General features: G+C 50.1%; 1 protein-coding gene and 1 long non-coding RNA gene across 10 annotated transcripts in view; one reads left to right on the forward strand and one right to left on the reverse strand.

The window, feature by feature from the left end:
• Positions 1 to 25165, reverse strand: part of LOC138745937 (F-actin-monooxygenase MICAL2-like) — a 156923-nt gene that overhangs the window by 107035 nt on the left and 24723 nt on the right. For 8 of the 9 annotated variants that reach the window (XM_069903490.1, XM_069903491.1, XM_069903496.1 and 5 more), the window contains exons 3-9: positions 23400 to 23492; positions 11971 to 12178; positions 7335 to 7451; positions 3755 to 3856; positions 3268 to 3423; positions 2397 to 2497; positions 507 to 764 (exon numbers count right to left, since the gene is read on the reverse strand). In XM_069903490.1, coding sequence (XP_069759591.1) covers positions 507 to 764; positions 2397 to 2497; positions 3268 to 3423; positions 3755 to 3856; positions 7335 to 7451; positions 11971 to 12178; positions 23400 to 23492 — 1035 coding nt within the window. The remainder of the gene's footprint in view (positions 1 to 506; positions 765 to 2396; positions 2498 to 3267; positions 3424 to 3754; positions 3857 to 7334; positions 7452 to 11970; positions 12179 to 23399; positions 23493 to 25165) is intronic. The other variant, XM_069903559.1, reaches the window with a different exon arrangement.
• On the forward strand, positions 5295 to 16539 carry LOC138745957 (uncharacterized). Its single transcript, XR_011346619.1, has 3 exons — positions 5295 to 5395; positions 13019 to 13104; positions 15029 to 16539. It is a non-coding gene; the product is annotated as an uncharacterized lncRNA (long non-coding RNA).

Genomic DNA, 25165 nt, shown 5'->3' on the forward strand with positions numbered 1-25165 from the left:
ATCTGCTGAGGAACGCAGCGGGTCCATAGGGGAGACAGAATGGTTGGTTTTGGATTGGGACCCCTCTGAGTATATTTAACGTTTTAAAATTAGATCTACAGCACGGTAACAGGCCCTTTTGGCCCTAAAGCCCGTGCTGCCCTATTAATCTACATCCCCGAAGGTGGGAGGAAACCAGAGCCCCCGGGGAAACCCCACACAGACACGGGGAGAAGGTACAAACTCCTGACAGACAGTGCGGGGTTTGAAGCTGGGTTGCTGGTGCTGTAACAGTGTAGCACTAACCGCTTCACCTACCATGTCTGTCAGCTGTTTTTGTGATGCAGTGGTGGGGGGGGGTGGGGGAGTGGCATGCTAGTCTGAGCCACGTTGACCACTCCATGCTAATACGCTCCCTCTTCTGTCCTGTTCAGCTCCACATCAGTCCCCCACCCCTGCTGCATGAGTTGACTCCCAGATTCCCATGGAAGGAACAAAGCTCTGGGAGCTGGCAGAAAGGTCCTTGCCTCCAACAGACTGTCGCCAACCAGGGCCACGAGCAGCCTGTGGTCCCAGCGCTCGCGAGCCAGCGAGGCGTTCTCCGAGGCATACATGCAGGTGAAGTCGAACATGGCCACATCAGGCTGGTCATTGTGATTCAGGGCAAAGTCCAGGGCAGGGAGCTGATAATTGGTGGCAAAATCAGCTGCTTCCCTGGCGTAGGACAGCAAGGCCTCCTGGTTCACATTCTCCGCGCCCAGAAGCATTTCCGTGTCAACGTAATCCTGCAGGAACAGGGGAGAACGGGAGTCAGGGAGAGGAACATCATGCACCCACACCCTCCCCCCACCCCCACCACCTTCAACCAACAGCCAGTTTGTGGTTGCAGAGTCTGGGTGTGTGAAGGAGTGCTGGGGAATCCAGGTGGCGATGAGACCACAGCCAGAGACACGGACAGCCTGACCTCAACTCTCAGCATGGCACCTGGAACACAATACTGAACAGCCAGGAACCCAACTAACACCAGTTCAGGTGTGGAATATAAACCAGTCAGACGTCCGCAACTCCACTGGGAACTTCAGTGGGTTGTGATGACTGAGTCTTGATAATACTCCAGAAAGCAGTGCGCCTGGAGCTGGGGTGTCCCACTACAACAGCAGGAGACATTTGCAGTACTGGGAGCTGTTCTGGGTGCCTCACTGGAGCAAGGATGTGATTAAGGCAGAGACAGTAATGACAAGAGTCATGAGGATGTTTTCTGGACTGGAGGCCGGTGTGAGAAGAGAGGTTGAATATGCTGGGGACTGTTGTCCTAGGAGCGAAGGAGGCAGAGGGGGTTTGCAAAACTGTGAGGTGCGCGGACAGGGTAGATGGAGTGTTCCCAAGGTCAGGGAAGTCTAAAGCAAGAGGACAGGGGTTTATGATGAGGGGAAATATTTACTGGGGAACTGAGGTCTATAAGATGAGCTGGAAGGTGGGGATAGTGCAAAAAGACATTGAACAGCTAACACAATTCAGAGGTATGGGGGGGGCAATCTGAGTTGGAGGTGGAGAAGCGGAGGGGGGGCCGGTATCAAGGGGGGGAAAAAAATCACAGGTTGTAGGTGTGAGGGGGAGGATCAAGGTGGGGGGGAAAAGGTTGAGGTCCAGACTCTCTCTCGCAGGGAGAGCTGCCTCTATGCTGTACAGGTGCAGGTGGGTCAAGGGCAGCGCAGTCTGACTGCACAGGGGGTCGGGATGTTTGACTGGCTGGGCCCTGATCGCCAGACTGCAGAAAGCACCTGCCCCTCTTTGGGGTTACGTCCGGGCCCATGCAGTGAAGGAGCAGGAACACGAAGTGTCCAAGGGGACGGTGACCGAGTTCAGGGAACGGTGGGCCCCCCATGAGGATTACGTGTGGGGTTGATGATGAAATCGTGTTTTAATTTGATGCGTAATTCTGTATAATAGCAGGGGTGGTCGTGATTACTGCTTCTCGCCGTTAGTTGCCACGTTTATGATGGTTTTAGTTGTAGTTCAGTGTGTGTTCTGTGCCTTGTAATGCTGTAGTTTTAAATAAAGTTTGTATGTTTAAAAAAAGGTTCCATTGCTCTTAAACACAGCCCCTCCCCTACTCCCCCTCCCACACTTCCTCCCCCACATCTGCCTCTTCCCACTCCCCATTGTTTGTCCCAACAGCCTCCATATCCCCTTCTCCACCCTCACACTTCCATCCCCTCCCCCTACCACTCACTCCACCACCCATTCTCCACCCCTCCCCATCTACTCCCTGCCCCTTCCACCCCCTCCCCACCCCACACCCACCCCTTTCCCTCCACTGCCCCACCCTCATACCCCTCCCCCACACCCACAACCTGCCCCTTCCCACCCCTCCCCCAACCCCGCCCACCTCCTTCCCCTGCGCCCCACCTACTCACGTTGGCGATGACTCCCTTATCCAGCAGGCTCTGCTTCTTTGCGGTCATGACAAAGTAGTGTGTGTTATCCTTGTAGTAAACTATGTTCTCCAGGTCGATGCCTGAAATGTACCACAATCCATGAGAGTGTGTGGGCCATGAGGCCATTCAGCCCCATCACCACCGTCACAGCTTACCCACCCGAGGTTTCCATGGGCCTCAACCACCTCACCACCAATCAGGGCTGGGGGCAATGACCCTGCGGTATTGGCAGAGACTCCAGGCTCTCAGAGCTTTCATTCCTCAGCTGGACCAGAGACAAATTGTGCCAGGAAGAAGCAGCAAAGTTTGGGTTGACTACCTGCCTGGCACTGTCCCACACCAGGACCCAGCACCTTCCCAGCCAGGATCACCCTCCCATGTCAGGGGCAGTGACCATCCCGCGCTGGACTCCGACACTATCCCACTCTGGGACCCGGAACCATCACACAGCCTGTTCCATTAGCCGGTGTCACCACACGACACCTCTCTCTGCCTAAGCAGATCTGGTACATTGTCGGACATTCGATCTCCACATGTGCACCATGGAGAGTACATTATTGGGTGTGTCACTGCTTGGTTTGGAACTGCCAGCACCCGGGAACGCCGAAGACTGCCAAAGATGGGAGGCCCAGACAAGTGCACTGGCTCTGACCTCCCATTCATGGGCAACATCTCTGTCAGGCCTCAAGAAGGCAGATAACATCATAAAGAACCCCCCCCCCCCAAATCACCCTGGTCACCTCTCTCTCACTGCTCTCTGCACTGTCAGACAAACCAGTCAAATGAGGATACTCTGACTTCCTGAGATATTTTTCTTTTTGCTGATGTATTGCCTGTGTATGTCATTCACCTGTCTCCTCCTTCAGGTCCTGGAAGAACTTCTGATTGAAGATGAAAGCCACCCCGCTGATCTCCTCCACCTTCGCCTCGGCTGTGGTGTTGCGGTTGATGAAGTTGGCCGTGATGGCGATGGCCAATTTCCCCCGAAACTCTTTCCTGCGGAAACCTGAGGAAGGAACATCCAGTCAGCTCAGTGTCCACACTGCCCTCCAGCACCGAATTCCCTTCCGGCAGTCCCATCCTTCACCCTTGCCTCAGGGTCTCACTGCTTCAGGGCAGACCGGGTTAACCCCAGGATGTGAACTCCCACACCCGGGTGAGTGGGGGGGGGGGGGGGTAGAAACAAGAACAATGACAGGCTGCACACCCGATGGAAGGAGTGAATGAGGAAGGGAGGGTGGGATGAGGGTGGGAGGGAAGTGCGAAGAGTGCAGGGAGGGAAGCAGGGGTGTGGGCAGAGCAGTGTGGGGAGGGCGGGGAGAGGGGTGACTCCTCACCTTGCAAACTGCTCTTCCGTCCATCTGCTCCGATGATCACGTCGAAGTTGAACTGAGAGACAGGGTGTCCCTGCGGCTGCACCTCCGCTCTCCAGCCTGTATCTAAACACAGGACACGGGGGAGGTAAGCACTGCGGCTAGCAACGCAGGGCGGGGGGACGCGCAGTCATCGACACAGGGCGGGGGGACGCGCAGTCATCGACACGGGACGGGGGGACGCGCAGTCATCGACACGGGACGGGGGGACACGCAGTCATCGACACGGGACGGGGGGACACGCAGTCATCGACACGGGACGGGAGGACGCGCAGTCATTGACACAGGGCGGGGAGACGCGCGGTCAGCAACCTAGCTACTAAATTCAAAAACATTTTAGACGAGAACCCACAAACCCAACATGTTACACCTGCCCAACCAGACAATGTGGAAAACACTTAGTCAGTCAGGCAGCATCCACGCAGAGAGAAGCAGGGTCAAGGCTCGAGACTCAATGCATACCGCTGCAGCGCTGAGGAATGGTGCATATGTACAATGTGTAGGACAATAAACTCATTTACATTTACTCAGAGTCTGGAGTGGGCAATGACAGTTCTCGTCCAGTACACAAACATGCTGGAGAAACTCAGCAGATCACACAGCATCCAGAGGAAGTAAAGGGTAACCAACATTTCAGACCTGGGCCCTTCCACAGGTGTGATGAAAACAGACAGGCGCCTGGATAAAAAGGAGGGGGGAGAGGAATACAGGCAAACAAGTGAAAGGTCATTGGTGGATATGGGAGGGAGGGTAGAAGAGAAAAGAGCTGAGAAGTAATATGGGGAGGGAGCAATTTGGTGATAGGAGAGGGAAGGGGGTGAGGAGCTGGAGGAAAGGAGACAGAGGGATAGGGAAAGAGAATCCCTCCCTCCCTCACTCCTCTCCCCTTTCCCTCCCTCACCCCCTTTCTCCCTCACCCTCTTGCCCCTCTCTCGACTGCCCTTGCCCTCTCCCTCTCTCCTCTCTCTCTCTTGTCCTCTCTCCCTCATCCTCTCACCCTTCCCTGTCCTCTCTCACCCTTCCCTGTCCTCTCTCACCCTTCCCTGTCCTCTCTCACCCTTCCCTGTCCTCTCTCACCCTTCCCTGTCCTCTCTCACCCTTCCCTGTCCTCTCTCACCCTTCCCTGTCCTCTCTCACCCTTCCCTGTCCTCTCTCACCCTTCCCTGTCCTCTCTCACCCTTCCCTGTCCTCTCTCTCCCTCCCATGAAAACTGTTTTGGAAACTGCAGGGAACGTGAGGCAGCTGCCCTGAGTTTACAACAGGCTGCGTCCAGCATTCCTGGAATTCTGCAAATACTTTCCAGATTGTAACTATTATTACCTTCTGAGGGGGTTATAATCAGGACTGTCCCTGCCCCTTCTGTAACCCAGGAATCCCTGATAGAGAAGGACTCTCTGCCCATTCCTGGCCCCAGAATACTACCCCCTGCACTGTTCACTGACCATGGGACTTGGACATCCTGCTGTTCCTTCACCTCCACTGAGTCCCACCTGCACCATGGGAGCACCTTCCAACTGCAGCAGGTCAAGGAAGCAGCTCACCACCCCCAGCCCCTTGACCAGGGCTGTAGGGGGCAGCCAGTTTGTGCTCAGGCACAGAGTTCAGGTGAGTAAGGGGTGTTTCGTTGTCTGATGGGGATCCAGTGCAGGCAAAAGCCCAGAAATGCTGGAGAACTCAGCAGGTCTCACAGAGTCCATAGGGGGCAAAGGTAGGGAACCGAGGATGAATCTCTCTGCACCTACTTCTTGGGTGGTTTAAATACAAAGGATGAGTGTTATTGGGGGGACAGACTCTGTGGGCTAAGAACCTGCTGACTGTTTTTTGACTCAATGGGAGATGTTTTATGGTTCTTGGCCTGCACTCAGTGAGATTCCCCCTCATTCTCCTAAATTCCAATGAAACATTTTGAATGTTGAAAGGCATGGATAGAGTAGATTATTTCCCATGATGTGAGAGTCTAAGGCAAGAGGGCACAACTTCAAGATTGAAGAGTGTCCACAGAACAGAGGTGTGGAGGAATTTCTTCAGTTAGAGGGTGGTTGTGGATGTAATTAAGGCAGAAATTGATGGGTTCTTGATTAGCCAGGGGAGAAGACCAGGAAATGGGGCGGAGTGGGAAAATGGATCAGCTCATGATTAAATGATGGGGCAGACTCGATGGGCTGAATGGTCAATTTCTTCTCCTATCTCTTATGGTCTTCCTCAGCCCCACACACCAAAGCCAAGTGTCTGGGGAAGAACTTGAACTTCTGGAGTCAGAGTGTCATACAGCTTGGAAGAGCAGGTCCTTCTACCCAACTTGCCAGGTTGACCAAAATATTTCTTCAACATTACAGAAGTACTGCCTCAACCACCTCCTCCGACAGCCCATTCCATACACCCACCACCCTCTGTGTAAAGGATTACCCTTCAAGTTTCCCTTCATCCACGAGGAGGGATGGCCAGTCAACATTTCAGGGTTCTGACCTGAAGCATTGGTTTCTTCAACCTGTCAGCGTGAACATCGATTTCTCCAGTTCCCCATTTCTTTCCCTTATCAGGTTCCATTGGTCCATCCTTTCTTCAGCTACTCCCCCACTCACTGGTGTCTCTCTAACCTTTCTCTATCTGTCCCCACCCCCACAACTCCCAGAGCCCCCTCCCCCAGGTTTTATTCCCTTTCGTAGGTAATATCACCTCCTTTATTTCCCCTTTAGTATTGATAAAGGGCCCCAAACTAAAAGCACTGACTGACTATTTCAAGATCGTGCCACGTTGCAGCAATATAAAACTTAGGTTAGACCGCACTGGTACATTATGCATTTCTGCACATCTCATTATGGGAAGGGCGTGGAGACTTTGGCAAGGGTGCAGAGGACATTCACCAGAGGTTGGCTGGTGCAGTGGGTTGGGCTATGGAGAGAGGGTGGACAACCCTGGGTCATTTTCTCTGAAGCGTCAGACGCTGAGGGGAGATCTGATGGAGGATTAGAAGACTGAGCGAGGTGTTGATTGGGAGCACAGCCAGGACCATTTCCCCAGGGTAAAAACCTCACCCACTGGATGTGAGTGTTTATGGTGAGAGATATAAAGCAAGAAAAGTGCAGGAACCAGGAGCAAACTGTAGGGAGACAGCATTGGGGGATGATCAACACCGAGCCTTACCCTGCATCAGGTCTGGGCTATCGAGTGTACGTTCCCCACTCTGCCTACGGAGGCTGGCTAACCCATCGAGTTCTCCAGCTTTCTGCTCCACTTTCCAGCGTCTACATTGACTCCATGTCGGAATCTCCGTACCCCAATCTAGATAGCTTGGGGTCGGGTTAACTTGCATTTTATCTTTTGTACATCTTGCGTGGAGCAAATGGAAGGTTTTAAATGACTGGAATGGCACGAGGTGTAACCGATAGCCTGGCATGTGTCAGAGGAACACGAGGCAGGCAGGGAGACCTGGGGATGGGTGGGGGGCTGGTGGGGGAGGGGAGACGGAATGGGGGTGAAATTAGGGTAGAAAAGGTTCTGGAGGGGGGGGAAACTGGGGAGACAAACGGAGCTGCCTACTTACTGTGTGTCTCCTGGTCCTGGGGAGGCTCCAGTAACTGCACAAACTCCACGTTAACATGGACCTCCACCCCCAGCAGCAAGGCGACCTTCACCAGGATCAGCTGCAGCTGACGGATACCTGTCAACAGCAAGAACAGCCCATCAACACAGAGATTGGCCAATCGGGCTGCAGCACAAGACCCGGCCAATCGCACCCCAATGCAAGGGCCAGCCAATTACGCCCCAGCGCACGGCCCAGCCAATCACATCCGAATGCCCAGCCTGACCAATTACGCCTCAACGCATGGCCCAGCCAATGGTGTCCCAGCACATCGCCAATCGCACCTCAGTACACGGACTGGTCAATCACGCCTCAGCACACGCACTGGCCAATCACGCCTCAGCATCACCTGCAAATGAGTGGAACCGTGCATCATTGCCAGAACGTTCTGCACGGTTAATGCCCAACCAAGCAGAAGATACTTTCCTCGGGCCAGCACAGCCCTTCGGTCATCATGTCAGTGCTAACCTGAACTGGTCCCATTTGCCTACATTTGGCCCACCTCTAAAATTTTCCTATCTGTGTAGCTGCCCAAATGTCGATGCTATTACAGTGCCAGTGATTGGGACTGGGGTTTGAATTCGCACTGTCTGTAAGCAGTTTGTGCGCTCTCACCGTGTCTGCGTGGATTTCCTCCGGGAGCTCCGGTTTCCTCCCACCATTCAAAATGTACTGGGGGTTGCAGGTCAATTGGGTGTAAATTGGGAAGCATGGGTTTAAATGGCCAGAAATGGCTTCTACCGTGCTGCCAATAAAATGTAACTTCAAAGGTTGTCATTGTCCCTGCCTCTACCACCTACTCTGCCAGCTGGTTCCACTGAGAAATTGCCCCCTTGAAATCCCTCCTCCTTCATCTTCAACCTGTGGCCTCTAGTTTTAGACTCCCTTACCTTGGGGAAAAGACTGTGACCACCCACTTTATCTATGCCCTTCATGTGCATTATAAAGGTTTGCCCCCCCCCCCACCTCCTCGTCTCCCTGGAGAAGAGCCCCAGCCTATCATGAGGATTTGAGCCTTCCAGTCCCAGGAATATCCTTGTGGATCATATCTGCACCCTTTCCAGCTTCATGATGTCCTTCTTACAACTGGACAACTAGAACTGCTCACAATACACATGTGTGGTCTTACCATCTTGCCCAACTGTGACACCATGTGCCCTTTGTGATGTTTCTTTTATTGTGATAAAGAAACTTGGGTTATTTTAAAACAACTGTGTGGAGGCATCCATCTTGAATCCAACTGAAGCTGCAACAAACTAGTCTCCAACGCCCACTTGTGGTCACTACATCCCCTTTACCAATGAAGGCAAAAATACCAATAGGCTGAAATGTGTCCGACTGCAACAAACAATGACATGGGAGCAGAAGCAGGCTATTCAGCCCATCAAGTCTGCCCATCATTTAATCATGAGCTAATCCATTTTCCCCACTCAGCCTCACTGCCTTACCCCATAACCTTTGATGCCCTGGCTAATCAAGGACCCATCGATCTCTGCCTTAAATACACCCAATGACCTGGCCTCCACAGCCACCTGTGGCAACAAATTCCACAGATTTACCACCCTCTGGCTGAAGAAATTTCTCCGCATCTCTGATCAAAGTGGACAACATTCAATCCTGAAGTTGTACCTTTTTGTCCTGGACTCTCCAACCATAGGAAACAACATCTATATCTACTCTGACCATGCCTTTCAACATTCAAAATGTTTCAATGAGATCCCCCCCCCTCATTCTCCAAGTCCTGCAGCCTCCACGTTTCCTCGACACAACCTGCTCCTCCACCTACCTTCGTATCATCTGCAAACTTGGCCACCAAGCCATTCATTCCACAATCTAAATCATTAATATATAACACAAAAAGAAACGGCCCCCACACCGACCCCTGTGGACTGGCAGCCAATCAGAACATGATCCCTGTATTCCGACTCTTTGCTTCCTGCCAATCAGCCAATGTTCTATCCACCCTAGTACATTTCCTGTTGTACCATGGGCTTTTATCTTGTTCAGTAGCCTCATGTGCACCACCTTGTCAAAGGCCTTCTGAAAATCCAAATAAACAATACCAACTGCATCTCCTTTTTCCAGCTCGCTTGTAATTTCCTCATGAATTCCAACAGGTTTTTCAGGCAAGATTTTCCCCAAAGGAATCCATGCTGACTTTCTCCTATCTTGACAGGATGGAGGTGAGGATGCTTCCTCCGACAAGAGAATCTTGAACAAGGGGCTAATGATTGACAATAAGGGATCACTCATTTAAGACAGAAGTGGTGAAAATCTTCCCCATTGAGTTGGTCAGCACAGGAAAAGACCCTTCCATCCATCAGGACCTTCTCCCATCTGCACTAATCGAGTTTACCTGCATTCAAACCAAAAGATATAGGAGGAGAAATAGGCCATTCAGCCCATTGCGCCCGTTCCACCATTCCATCACGAGTTGATCCATTCTCCCACCCAGCCCCACTCCCCGGCCTTCTCCCCATAACCTTTGATCCCTTGACTATTCAGAGACCTGTCAATCTCTGCCTTAAATACACCCAACAACCTGGCCTCTACAGCCGCCCGTGGTAGCAAATTCCAGAGGAACACCACTCTCTGGCTAAAGAAATTCCTCCACGTCTCTGCACCCTTAAATCCTGAAGTTGTGCCTTCTTGTCTTTGACTCCCCTACCATGGGAAACACCTTTGCCACATCGGCTCTGTCCAGGCCTTTCAACATTAAAAATGTTTCTAGGTTCCCCTCATTCTTCTGAACTCCATGTAGTCCAGTCCAAGAGCCATCAAGTGTTCCTCATACACTATCCCTTCATTCCAGGAATCATTCTTGTGAATCTTTTCTGAACCCTCTCCAATGCCAGCACATCTTTTCTTAAATAAGGAGCTCAAAACTGTATCCTGTACTCCGTGAGGCCTCATCAGTGCCTTATAAAGCCTCAACATCACATCCCTGCTCGTGTATCCTATCCTCTAGATAGGGACGCCTGCATTTTCCTTCTTCATCACCAACTCAACCTGGAGGTCAAGCTTTAGGGGATCCTGCACAAGGTCTCCCAAGTCCCTTTGGACCACTGAATTTTGAATTTTCTCCCCATCCAAATAATAGTCGGCCCTTTTATTCCTTCCATCAAAGTGCACGACCGAACACTTTCCAACATGGTATTTCATTTGCTGTTTCTCTGCCCGTTCTCCTGATCTACCCCAGGCTCTCTCTGACTTGCTAATTTAAGTACCTCTCTGAGTGCCTCAAACATATTGACTGTATCCGATTTCACCACCTCCTATGACAGAGAGTTCCAGACATCAGCGACTCTCAGGTCCCCTTCCACTCATCTGTGCCTCACGTTTTCGATACCTACCCTATTGTTTCTATCTGGTCGCACTTCAGCTTTCTTTGTTGCATGGAAAAGAAGCCCACATGTGATGTTCTCTCTGGGGGGTGGGGCTGGGGGGAAATAGACTTCAGAACCTCCGTCTCCAAAGAGTAGCAGAAGCAGATGCGGGCAGGGCAGACCAAAGCAATACCCACAGTGCTAGAGGAACCCAGAGACACAGGCAGCATCAGGGTTCCGGCCCGAAATGTCGGCCATTGTTTCTCTCGCATCATTCTGCAGAGTACTCCCAGAAGGGTATGTTCGACGAGCAAAATAATGTGGTGAAATGTGAAAGTCTGCAGATGATCTGGTTGTAGTAAAAACACACAGAAGTGCTGGAGGAACTCAGCCGGTCTTGCAGCATCCACCAGAGGTACAGACATTTCAGGCCTGAACCTTCCTCAAGGTGTAAGCAAAAATCAGGCAAGACACTTAATTAAAGATTAGAGATTAAGGGGGAAGAGTGGGAGGGGGAGGAGTCCAGACCAACAGCCAAAAGGTGTTAACAGGATATGATAAGAGGATAGGGGAGAATAGATTTTTGGTCTGTAAAAGGGGACGGAGGGGAAAGGGAAGAGGGAGAGAGGGAGAGATGGGGGAAAGGAGATCAGGAGAGGGAGTTTAACGAAAACCAGAGAAGTCCATCAGGTGTTGTTCCTCCTATTTGCAGGTGGTCTCAGTTTGGCAGTATAACTCTACACGTCAACAAGGGAATGGGATGGAGAATTGAAATGGGCGGCCACTGGGATATCCGCGCTATTGCGGCGGACAGAGTTGAGGTGCTCAGTGAAGCGATCTCCCAGTCTGCGATGTAGAAGAGACCACAACAAGAGCACCAGATGCAGATGATCCCCACAGATTCACAAGTGAAATGTGGCTTCACTTGGAAAGACAGTTTGGGGCCCCCAAATGGTCCTGGGGAAGGAGGTGTGGGTGCAAGTGTTGCCTTTGTGGTTTAACAACCAATGTCTCCCTGTAACTCTACACTTTACTGCTTTTCCTGTTCTACTATGTATGGGCTGAATAACTCTAACTGCTTATAAAAATGAACTTTCTCATTACATATCAGCATATCAGGCAATGAATTCAACATTTTTCTGTTCTTAGTAACAAGGTGGGAAAGTTGCATGTACATGGTGTTGGGGTTGGATTGAGATCACCGTGATATAACTGACGAGGGCTGAGTGGCCTACACCTATCCCAATACAGTGAAGGGAAAGCACACTTACTGATGTGATCTATTGCTCCAGCGCAGAACTTGCCGTAAAAGTCCTTGGCTCCCAAGGCACGGAGGTCTTGAATGGTGGATGGCCACAGATGCAGAACGTTGTTCCTGGCGAAGGATTCTCTCTTCTCCAGCACCAACACCTTGCAGCCCAGCAAGGCCAGCTCGATGCTCGTCCGCAGGCCACAGGGGCCAGCTCCCACGATCAGGCACTGGGAGAGAGAAGCAATCAGTGTCATTGAGACCAGTGTTGGGGGGCAGGTTCAGTCAGTCTATGTTGGGGAAGGAGAAGAGAGGGAGGGGTCAGTGAGGGACCCCCCGTGCCATGGGATGGGGCTCTTTGCAGCACGTTAATCATTAGGCCCAGTTTGCAGCTGTGACAGCGTCCTCCCAATGTTCAGTCTGACGGCCAGCCCTTCACTCAACATGTCCGAAGCTGATTACCTGCCATCCACACAGCTCTCTGTGGGAGTTGGCTGCACACAATGCCTTCATTACAGTCCACAGGGGGATGCAGGTCTAAAAGAATGCCTTCCTGTTCTGTGCCGCTGGAAGGGACCACACCTGGCCACTCCCCCACCACATCGACATCCTGTTGGTCTTGGCTGCTTTCTCCTTCCCTAATCCAGCCCCAGGAAAACTAATCATCAGTGCTGACACAGGGCGGAAATATTTTGCACTAAAGATGAAGATTTATGTTCCGTTCCATTGAAGGGGAAGGAAATCCTGCTGGAAGTTCCTTCCTCAACCTGTAAATCAGCCTTAGGGGAAGCCTGTCACTGTTGCGTGGAGAGTTCCCATGGAGGTGCAGTGGTTTCCAAGATTAGCGGCCTCCTGGACTGCACCCTTCAGACACTCCTACTGTAAGGTGTTTGCACATTCTCTCGTGTCCACGTGGGTTTTCCCTGGGGGGCTCCGGTTTCCTCCCACCCTTCAAAATGTACTGAGGGCTTTAGGTTGATCGGGTGCAGTTGGGCAGCACGGACTTGTGGGCCAAAAGGGCCTGTTATTGTGCTGTACGTCTAAATTCCAGCTCCAATATGCCATTCCAGATCCTGCTGATCGGAAATTCGCACTCTCACTCCTCCTCCAACTTCGACATCCAGAAGTGTATTGATCTCAACCTCCAACTTCCGCAGTGAGTAAAATTCCATTTATTGTCGTGTAATAAAGACAGTGTAATATTACATGAAATTTGTTTTCATCTGCTGTAAGGCAGACAGATTCACTATTGGCAGAAATTGCCTGAAGTGCCTCTTACAGTCAGAGAGAGAGATGCAAAAGGGAGTGGTCCCCCTAACCCCCAGAGTCAACGAGTGTCCATGGATTCACCTCCAGTGCTTCTGCAGCCACACAGAATCCAGTCCAAACCATCGGTGATCTGAACACTGGATCCAAACCTCGGACATTATCAGGAAATCTTCAGCACCCTCTAGCATCCCAGTTCTGATACCTGGTATCCATTTAGACAGTCTTGAGACAGTCTCCAGCAGTCCGCAGGCCAGTGTGAATCCCTCGACTGAATCGCCAGCAGCCCACAGCCTGCATTGGTTCCTCACCTCGTCACCAATGGCCTATCACCTGGGCGTCCCTCAGCCACAGAGCCCCTCACTTGAGTCACCGTCCCGTGGGTATCTCCTCTGCTTCTCCTTCCCAAACAGGGGCTGGTCTCCCCTTTTTCTGGTGCCCTGCACCAGTCCTCTGCTCCCCTAGAATCTGCAGCCCCTCAAGGCCACTGCCTATCGTAGGCGCCACCATCTTGGGCGCAGACCCCGCGGTCGCAGAATTTTTAAATAAAACCACAGGCCGTTTAAATCCTATTTAGAGCTAACGGCAGTCGGACTGGGCGGTTGGACCCCGCGGGAGCACTGTGTCTCTGCTCCCCACAGGTCCACACCATCAGCAGAGCTGCCATTACAGTCATGTTTTTGAGTGATCAGGGAAGAGGATCTCAGGAGTCCTCAGCCTGGGACAAAGCAGCTCAACCAGGAACAGCCAGTATCTGTCTTGTCCCAGGGTGGTGGGGGGGGGGGGGGGGGGTGGCCTCCAGTGATTTCCCTTCCTTGTAACCCACGATTCAGCTGCCATCTGCCATCTGGCAGGACGGCGTCCCCAGTCCCATCACCTTACGCCCACATCACAGCTTCCAGTCCCTCTCTGACCAGAACCCACTCTGGATCCAGGATCCCTTCAGCTCAGGGTCTGTGCCCAACATGATGCCCAGGTCCACCCCAATCTCCACCTGATCCACATCTTCCATCCCTTCGGAGATTCTTACACACTGCTTCCATGGCAGCCCGTTCCAGAACCCACCATAATAGAACAACACAGGCCCTTCAGCCCAAAATGCTATGCTGACCCATGTAAACCAATACACAACAATCTAACCCTTTCCTCCCTCACACCCACAACCCAAAACATATAAATAATCTCTACACCAATTTAGATGACTTTCCTGCATATCTGGCCTTAAAGGCACAAGGCAGGTCCATCAGGGTCACCTCTCCCTCAACCATCTCCAAGAGAGGGCTGGAGGGGCAGTACTGAGGGGGGGGGGGTCTCACAGTGAGGAGGGTTAGTACTGAGGGGGTCACACTGTGGGAGATGCAGTACCAAGGATTGTCAATCCATGACTTGCCCTCAGCGTTGAATGAAGCAGAAGCAGATCTGTGGGGCTGACTGTGACAGAGAACAGCAAGGTATTCCAGGCACCCACTACTCTCTGCAGAAACAATTTACCCCTGACATCTCCTCTAATCGTTCCTCCCTTCACATCTCAGACTGGAATGGGGAAGGCTCACTGGGGCAGCTGTTGGAAATCTGTTCCCAAGGCGCTGGTCACTGGCAATTGCCTCTCCCCATTTACCCTGGCAGGGATGAGCCACCCTCTGGATCTGAGCTGCCCTCTTGGTGAAGATGTTCCCTGGTCTTGCAGGGTGAATGGGTTCAAATGTGAGCCCTCACAAGAGGCATCATGGGAGCTCCCTCGTGAAGGGAAAGTAGTAGTGGGCAATACTGGCCTTGTAACTGACCTGAAACATTGCTTGTTCCTCTCTCTGCAGATGCTGCCCGACCCTCTGAGTGTTTCAGGTGCTCTTGGTCTTTGAACATCTGCAGAATTTGACTTTAACACCTGTGCATTAATGGGTGAATGTTGAGCTGGGTACGGACATGAGAACAAGGGCCTGGATCTGGGGGAACTCGTGTTGACAAACTCTACCTCCCCATCCTCAGCGATGGTGTCAAACCTGGCACCAAATCCAAACAATGATCCCCAATGCCAATGGCAGGATGCAAATCAGGTCAACAGTCTCCAGGGCCATCACTGCCCCTTGTGACTCCACCCCAGGAGTGCAGGAGGAACTATTTCCCAGAGACCAATGGGGATCAGGAGCCAGGTTCATTCCTGACCAACGCTGTCTGTGTGAAGTTTGCACGTTCTCCCTGCGACTGGGTGGATTCTATCCCAGTGCTTCATCTGCCTCAGAGAAGCAGCAACTCGTCCAGCCTGTCAACACTCCATTCACCTCCTCCTGTCAGGAAGAAGATTTGCAAGGAGGAGATCACGCACCCCCAGAATCAAGGCCAGTTTCCTTCCCGTTGCTATCAGTCTCCTGAATGAACCTCAAAACAGTAAAATATGCAGTAACTCTGCATCCACACTGTTTCACCTCTTATACAATGTATGAGTTGTCTACTGGACTGCTCACAAAACCTCCTCTATCACTGTATCTGGGAACATGTGGCAATAAACGAACATGAGAACAACAATGAGATTAATGTAGGATTTGTGTAACTGGGTAGTTGATTGTCAGCACAGATCTGGTGGGCTGAAGGGCCTGTTTCCATGCTATCTCCTTCCGTGACTCTCAAAAGTCAAATCGGGCAGGAAAACTTGGAATCAAGGACTAATCAGAGAAAGGAATAGAAGGAGATAGTGACAAGGAACAGGGTGAAAAGGACCAGCAGAGAGTGGTTGGGCTGAATGGCAGCTTTTGCTCACTGGTTCCGCTCAACCGGCATCAACATCTCTGAAGATCTGTGCTGGGGCCATCACGTTGATGCAATCATGAAGAAGATTCGCCAGCAGCTATATTTCATTAGGAGTTTGAGGAGATTTGGTATGTCACCAAAGACTCGTGCAAATTTCTTCAGGTGGACCGTGGAGAGCATTCTGGCTGGTTGCATCACTGTCTGGTACGGAGGTGCCAACGCTTAGGGTAAGAAAAAGCTCCAGAGGATTGTTACCTCGGCCTGCTCCATCATGGGCATCAGACCACTCCATTAAGGACGTCTACAAGAGGCGGTGTCTTAAGAAAGCAGCCTCTATCCTCAAGGACCCTCACCACCCAGGCCATACCCTCTTCAGTCTGCTACCATCAGGAAGATGAACACCCAGCAGCACAAGGACAGCTTCTTCCCCTCCGCCATCAGATTTCTGAACAGACAATGATCCAAAGTCACGACCTAACTTTCTCTCCTTTATATTTTGTTTAAACTTGTATTTATAGAAGTGTAACATAGTAATTTTCCATCTTGTTCTGCACAATATTGCTGCAGGAAAATGACACAATGCATGGCACGTGTTCATGATAATAAACCTGATTCTTAACTAAAACATTAAGAGAGAGCAATAGTGTATATCATGGCTAATGTGATTCATGGTGTGAAAAATAAAAAAATTTAAAAAAAAAAAAAAAAAAAAATTAAGAGAGAGCAAACGGAGAATTGGTTCAAACACAGTGATAGACGTCAGAGCAGTGAAGCTCAGAGAGCTGTGTCATTATAAATGGAAACCAGCGTGAGAATGATGTCCCAGCCAACAATGACCACACTGCTTCCCAATTTAGCCATCTTATTTCTCAAATCAAAAGGAATGTATATTTTTGGGAGCCGGAAATGGCATGATTCCACAAATTCTCCGACATCAAGGAGCTGAGAAGTTGAACCATCAGGCAGAGGCAGCGATAACTGGTGAGTGGCGGAGATTTCCCGGTGCCTCGCCAAGTTGTTTCCACTTGTTTTGTAACCAGATTCTTGGCTGCAGTCAGCAGCCTTTGGCGACATCCACACGAACCTCACTCTCCTTCCAAACTCAGCCAATCTTTCGACTGGTCTTCGGGGATGGGCGCCTTGAGGATGACTCAACCCCTCGACTGAATCACAACCCTTCAAACACCCACACCGGGAGTCAAGGGTCAAGAGAACCTGATCCAAGGCGACACTACGGACATCGAGTGATACAGCATGGAAACAGGTCCAACTCACCGAGTTGTATACACGAGCTAGTCCCATCCACCCACGTTTGTCCCATAGCCCATCGAACCTGTCCTATCCATAGATCTGCCTAAATGTCTTTTGAACACAACTGTCCACTTCCTCTGGCCGCTTGTTTCATGATCCCACCCTCTCTGTCTCCTCTGAATCTTTCCCTTCTCAGCTATAATCCATGCACTCTAGTTTTCCCCTACCCTTTTTCTCCTTTTGCCTTGAGAGAAAAAGACCGGGTGGCGGGGTGGAAATGGGATGTGAGAGGAAAAGTAGAGTTGGGAGAAAAATATCAAAATGATGAAGATGATGGAAATATGAAACAAACACAAAAAATGCAAAGACTGAGCTAGTCAGTAGGATCACCAACCCCACTTCTCTCTGCAGATACTACCTGATCTGTTGTTTCCAGAACTTTCTGCCTAGTTCACCGTCACAAAGTTGTACAGCAGAGACACAGGCCACTCTGGCCCTCTACATCAATGCTAACCCATTTGCCCATTAAACCAATCCCATTTAGCTCAATAGGACCAGATCTGTTTGGACCTTGCCTGAGGAAATGTTTGCCTACATGTCTCTTAAGCACACAGACTGGATCTGATTCCACCTCCTCCCCTGGGGCTGAGTTCCACCACTCAAACTCCCTTTAACAAGGGATTAAGCTAACGTCTCACCTTCAGCAACTACGACTGAAAGCTCAAATTTTGGAGCTGCTGGGATCAAGCCTCACAAATGCACCCCCCAAGTCTTAGAAGATGTCCCACAGAACTTCAATGGTTCTTAGTCTCTCAATAACCCCCAGGCAGCAACTGACAAGCTTAAAATAATAATTTGGCCTGTTTTTATGGGAATAGAAAGATAAGGTTGTCACAGTGAAGGAGGTTCTTGCTCCACGAGACTCATTTCCTCTTTACCTTCTGACAATAAGGCATTTAAACTTCCATCAACTTGCTGGCACGCCCCTCCTCAGCCAGCCCCTCTCCACCTTCCTTTCCAAACTGCTGCCATTGCTGCCTCCAGTTCCCACCTCCCAGCCTCCAATGCATCTCCATTCTTCTCCTCTCCCCTCGACCTTCGGAACACTATAGCACAGAACAGGCCCTTCTCACCTCTGCCGAACTATAATTCTACCCAGTCCCACTGACCTGCATCCTCATAACCCTCCACGCCCCTCCCCCCTGTTTTTTCCTTTGTGGACAACAACCTCACTGAAATGCACAGGGGCTGCAGGCACTGGGATCTTCAGTGAGCAGAAAGGACTCAGAGGGACCCAGGAGTTAGGCAGTGTCTATGTAGGGAAGCGGTCTGTTTGACCTGACAAACAGTCCCAACCAAACATGTTGACCAACCATTTTTCCCCCGCAGATCTTTCCTGACCCTCTGAGTCTCTCCAACTTCTCGCAGTCAGATTTCAGATTTATGGTCAGAGTACATACAATGACATCACATGCATTTCCTGCAGGCGAGGCAGATTTACCACTGACTGACAATGCAAAAAAAACTGTTCAAAACGTAGAAAGGTCAACAAATAGAGAAAGGTAAACAGGTATACTGTGGAGATCATTCTGGTTGGTTACATGATTGTCTGGTGCGGAGGGGCCAATGCTCAGGACAAGAATAAACTCCAGAGGGTTATTAACTCGGTCTGGGACACCACAGGCACCAAACTTCATTCCATCGAGGACATCTACATGAGGCGGTGTCTTAAGAAAATCTATCCTCAAGCACCCCCACGCCAAGGCCATGCCCTCTTCATTGTGCTACCATCGGGAAGGGGGTCCAGGTGCCTGAAGAAGAGCACCCAATGGCACAAAAACAGCTTCTTCCCCTCTGCCATCAGATTCCTGAATGGACGTTTTGAATTTTTGTGCACTATTATTTATTGCTGTAAGGGGGTTTATATGAATGTTTGCTCTGTGACGCTGCCGCAAAACAACAAATTTCATGACTTGCTCATGACAAAAAAAAATCTGATCCCGATTCAAATTGACTGCAAGAGAGAAAAAAAAACAATCAGTAAAGTGCACAGGTAAGAGTCCCTATACGAGTCCCTGATTGAGTTTGTTGTTGAGGAGTCTGATGGTGGGGGCGGGGGGGAAGGAGCAACTGTTCCTGAACCTGGTGGTGTGAGTCTTGTGGCACCTATATCTCTTTCCTGATGGCAGCAGCGAGAATAGAGCGTGTGCTGGGCGGTGTGGATCCTTGATGAGTGCTGCTGCTCTTCGACTTTACATCTGGCAGAGTCTTGGGAGCACTTTTCTGTTTTAACTTTAGCCATGGTTTATCTGCGAGCGTTGGACGTGGATTGAACGCTATTCATGAAACCAGACAAAACAACCAAAGGGAGAATGCCAGATGTTCCTTCAACATTCCCCTTCTGCTCGGTTTCCCAGTCTTCATACCAGAGCTTGAGAATGTCCTCTTCTAGGTGCCCAGGGTTTGGAATGTCTCCCTGGGTGCCCTTGCGGACAGTGACAAAGGTGAACGTGGCCTCTGGCATCTCGTCTCCCTGAGCTGGATGGGACATTGGCGCAGATTCTGCGAGCAGGTGGTGGCAGTGAAGGGCTGGGTCTCAGAGTAGGAGGGGCTTGTGTGTGATGGAGTCGATGGAGTGGAGGGGTGTGTGTGAGGGTCTGAGCCATATTTACACCTCTCTGCATTTTTTTGCCATCTTGGTGGAGCAGTTCCCACCCCACACACCTGTAGAGGTATTGGGCAGCACAGATAGTGCAGCAGTTAGTGGAAAGTTATTTCTGCGCCAGTGACCTGGGTTCGAATTCTGTGCTGTCTGTAAAGAGTTTGCATGTTCTCCCTGTGTTTGCATGGGTTTTCCCCAGGGGCTCCAGTTTCCTCCACCCTTCAAAACGTACAACAGGAGGTTGTAGGTTAATTTGGGTGTAATTGGGCAGTACAGGTTTAAATGGCCAGAAGGTGCTGCAAATAATTTTTTAAAAAATAAAATAGCATTTAAAATGTAAATTTTAAAAATGTAAAGGTGATATGTTGCATGTCCTCAGGCTTCTGAAGAAGTAGAGGTGCTGGTGCACTTCCCTGGCCATCGCACTGATGTGGGTGGTCAGGACAGGTCACTGGAGACGTTCACCGTAAAGCCAGTGACCAGCTCCACCTCAGCACCATTGATGCAGACCAGGGAGTGAGCTCCACCCTGTCTTGCTGACATTGAGGGAAGAGGTTGTTATCCTAGCACCGAGCCACTCATTCCTCAATCTCCCTTCTATATTCTGCCTCGTTGATGTGGGAGATGCTGCCTAATGATGATGAAGGGGTCCCCCGTGAATTTGTGGACGGAGTTGGAGCTGAGTTTGGCCACACATCGTGGGTGAACAGGCAGCAGAGTAGGGTACGTTAATAGCTAAAACTACCAGCTCTGCAGAGGACACAAAGCCTAGAGATGTGGTAAACTGTAGGAAGATATTAATAGATTTGTAAAGGATAGACGTTGTAGCAGCTGACACAAACCAGTCCTCATCGAGGCCTCAGCAGTGGAGAGAGTAAAGAATTTCAAATTCCTTGGTGTCAACATCTCCGATGATCTGTCCTGGAGCCCCTATGTCGATGTAATCATGAAGAAGGCTCCCAGCACCTTGACTTCATTAGGAGTTTGAGAAGATTTCTACAGGTGTACTGTGGAGAGCATTATGACTGGCTACATTATTGTCTGGTACGGAGGTGATGATACGCAGGACAGGAAAAGATGACAGAGAGCTGTGAACTCGGCTAGCGACATCATGGGGAGCAGTCTTCACTCCTTTGAGGACATCTACAAGAGGCGATGCCTCAAGAAAGCAGCCTGTATCCACCCAGGCCATGCCCTCTTCACTCTACTATCATCAGGGAAAAGGTACAGGAACCTGAAGACGAACACTCAGCGGCACAGATCAGCTTCTTCCCCTCCGCCATCAGATTCCTGAACGGACAATGAACCACAGACTTTTTTTCCTCTTGTTTTGCCCTAATGATTTATTTTTTTAATTTTGTATTTACAGAACAGTTATTTATTGCAATTTGCAACTGTAATGGACAACACTACTGCCGCAGAACCACAAATTTTGTGACACATTCATGATAATAAACCCAATTCTGATGGAATGTGCAGATAGGCAGGTAATGAAATATAATGCTGAGAAATGTGGTTTTATACTTCGATTGGAAAGAGTAAAGGTAATATAAACCTGAGAGCCAAATGAGAAACCTGGGGCTCGATGTTGATTGGAAGAGGGATGGCGGCAAGAGAGAGCTCACAGGACCCAGGACTTCAAGAGAAGAGGCAGGAGGTCATGATCAAACATTTGGGGCACGTGATATCGACACGGCTGTGGAAAAGTGTTCCAGTTCCGGGGATGACCTTGAGGAAAGAGGTGAAGGCTTGGGAGAGGGCGCAGAAGGGATTCCCCAAAAATGAGGGACCTTAATTCTGTGGATGGTCTGGAGAAACTGGGGATGTTCTCCTGGGAACAATGGATGTTGTGAGGGGCTCTGGAAGGAAATGGGTAAAATAGGGAGGTGGAGATCATGGTGATGGCCAGAAGGGTAGAATAGAAGCAAACGGAAGTGAAACTCGAAAGTCTGCAGACGTTGTGTTGCAGCATAAACACACGGAAATGCTGGAGGAACTCAGCTGGTCTTTCTGTGTCCAAAAGAGAGAGAAGTCTCCGCTCAAGCAGTGGCCAGGGACACGTGGCCAGGGACACGTGGCCAGGGACACGTGGCCAGGGACACGTGGCCAGGGACACGTGGCCAGGGACACGTGGCCAGGGACACGTGGCCAGGGACACGTGGCCAGGGACACGTGGCCAGGGACACGTGGCCAGGCACTGCAGGAAAGGCAGATTCAAGTGTCATGTTCACCAATAAAGATATGAAAGGAGAGAGCTTGCAGAGCTGTCAGGAGAGGGATCAGTTGCTCCTCCAGAGTGAGCTCCTTCTGCACAGAAACTGCCCCAGATAGAATCCTTCTGCATCACTTCAACGTCTTGCCAGTTTCATGGCGAAGCATTGGTCGAAATCACTGTTTGGTGAAACTTTCCCTTTACCCCACCCCCCCACCGATCTTTCACAAGGAGGTTCCTGATGAACCTTTCCTCCCAACAGACACTCGACCAAGCGCTTAGAACAAGGGCCTCCTGCCCTCGAACTGAATGTTTTACCCCTGGCTGATGCACAAGTTTAAAAACACAGCCTGTTTCTCTCCAAGTTTCCGGCTGACAACAAGGGGTTGGATGTGTGTCTGCGCCACCCCCACCCCCACCCCCACCCCCACCCCCACCCCCACCCCCACCCCCACCCCCCCCCCCCCCACCCAGTGATGCTTAAACAAAAGAAGATGAACGTGAGTCAGAGGAAACGATTTTGCCACCAAAGTTTCATCAGGACTAACACCGTTAACCCTGCAGGCTAAAAAAGGCAATGACACAAATTGAATTGTTCGGAGACAAGGAGACAGCATGTTTGAATAATTCAGGCACATACCAAGCAGGTTCTGTCAATGCCACAGATGGGCTTCAAGTGCAAACATACCAGAACCACATGAACCTGCTTGGTACTGTTTCATCTAAAACAAGACAGTTCTATCATGTCCTTTGAATTCAATTGCAGCTATTTGCCAGTTGCTGAAAATCATTTATCAATTTCCTTAAGATATAGGAGCAAAGTAGCCCATTTAGCCCATCGAGTCTGTTCCGCCATTCCACCATGAGCTGATCCATTCTCTCCCTCAGCCCCACTACCCAGCCTTCTCTCCATAGCCTTTGATGCCCTGACTATTCAGATATCTATCAATCTCTGCCTTAAATACACCCAACAGCCTGGCCTCCACAGCCACTTGTGGAGGCAGATTCCAGAGGTTCACCACTCTCTGACTAAAGAAACTCCTTAGAGTCTCTGTTTTAAATGGGCGCCTTTCAATCCTCAGGTTGTGCCCTCTTATCCTAGACTCTCCCGCCGTGAGGAAAAAGCTTGGCCACGTCAACTCTGTCCAGGGCTTTCAACATTCAAAATGCTACTGTGAGGTCCCCCCTCATTCTTCTGAGCTCCAAGGAGTCCAGTCCAAGAGCCGTCAAGCGTTCCCCTCATTCCAGGAAGGGTGGCATGGATGGCGTACCGGTTGGGGCAATGCCTTTACAGCGGCAGCGATCGGGACCAGACCTGAGTTCGAATCCCGTGCTGTCTGCAAGGAGTTTGTATGTTCTCCCCGTGTCTGCGTGGGTTTTCTCTGGGGGGCTCCAGTTTCCATCCACCCTTCAAAAACATACCAGGAGTGCAGGTTAATGGGGTAGAAGTTGGATGGCACAGACACATAGAGCCGAATTGGCCTGCCTAAATTTTTAATTTAAATAGGGAGCCTAACACTGTACCCCGTACTGCAAGTGAGGTCTCACCAGTGCCTGATAAAAGCCTCAACCATCAAATCCCTGCTCTTGTATCCTATCCCTATAGAAATGAAGGCCAACAATGCATTTGCCATCTTCACCACCGACTCAACCTGGACGCTAACCTTTAGGGGATCCTGCACAAGGTCTCCCAAGACCCTCTGCATCTCTGAATTTTGAATTTTCTCCCCATCCAAATAATAGTCAGCACTTTTATTCCTTCCACCAAAGTGCACAACTGAACTCGTTCCAACATGGTATTACGTTTGCCATTTCTCTGCCCGTTCTCCTGATCTACCCCAGGCTCTCTGCAGCTTCACAATTTCTTCCTCACTACCTGCCATAGACCCATAGAACACCACAACATCAAAACAGGCCCTTCGGCCCTTCTAGTCTGTGCCAAACCATTATTCTGCCTAGTCCATCTGACCTGAACTCAGTCCATAGCCCTCCATACCTCTCCCATTCAAATTCTTCTTAAATATTAAAATTTAGCCCGCACTCACCACTTAACCTGGTAGCTCACTCCACACTCCCACCACACTCTGTGTGAAGAAGTTCCCCCTCATGTTCCCCCTAAACATTTCCCTTCCACCTATTATCAGTGGAAAAAGCCTACCGACATTTACTCTGTCTCTTCCCCTCATAATTTGTATCAAATTATCCCCTCATTCTTCTACCCTCCAGCGAATAAAGTCCTGTTTAACCTTTCCCTGTAACTCAGTTCCTGAAGTCTGGGTAACATCTATCCTTGTACCATCTGCAAACTTGGCCACAAACCCATTCATTCCACAATCCAAATCATTGATGTACATCATAAAAAGAAGTGGCCCCAACACCGACCCCTGCAGAACACCCCTGGTAACCGGTAGCCAACCAGAATAGGATCCCTTTATTCCTACTCTCTGCTTCCTGCCAATCACCCAATACTCCACCCACACTGGTATCCTTTCTGTAATTCTATGGACTCTCGTTTAGTGGAGCAGCCTCACGTGCGGCACCTTGCCAAAGGCGCTGAGAATCAAAAAGAAAAATACAGCATCTGAGGGGAGAGAGACAACACCAAGCTGTTGACATGTATCGGAACCTACATCAGATGTGACAAAGTGTTGTTGCTGGAAATGTTAATGCTTTTACACACGCATGCTTTTATGACAGCTATTCCTGGTTGATACAAACGACTAAACTCATCTGGGCTCGAAATACACTCCTACCCAGTGATGAAACCTCACAGCACAATTACCGCAAATCCTTGAATAACATTGTTTCGTTATGACGAGAAAGAAAATTTAAATAAAAAAATTAAATACCACGGTATTTTACCACTATATAAAACTGGTTTATTTTAATGTCATTTCACTTAACGTAGCACTTTCCAAGCATGTATTGTTACAGATTATGTTATATTTTATATTGTATATAGATATAATTTAAAGGAGATAAATTGTGGCAGGTTTTAGTGAAGGTCACATACAAACACTTCAAAACAGATCACATTTTTGAGTTCTGCTCAAGCCAGACAGTCCAGGCTCCAGGTGCCTT

This window comes from Narcine bancroftii, chromosome 1, assembly GCF_036971445.1.
Source record: "Narcine bancroftii isolate sNarBan1 chromosome 1, sNarBan1.hap1, whole genome shotgun sequence".
Lineage (NCBI taxonomy): Eukaryota > Metazoa > Chordata > Chondrichthyes > Torpediniformes > Narcinidae > Narcine > Narcine bancroftii.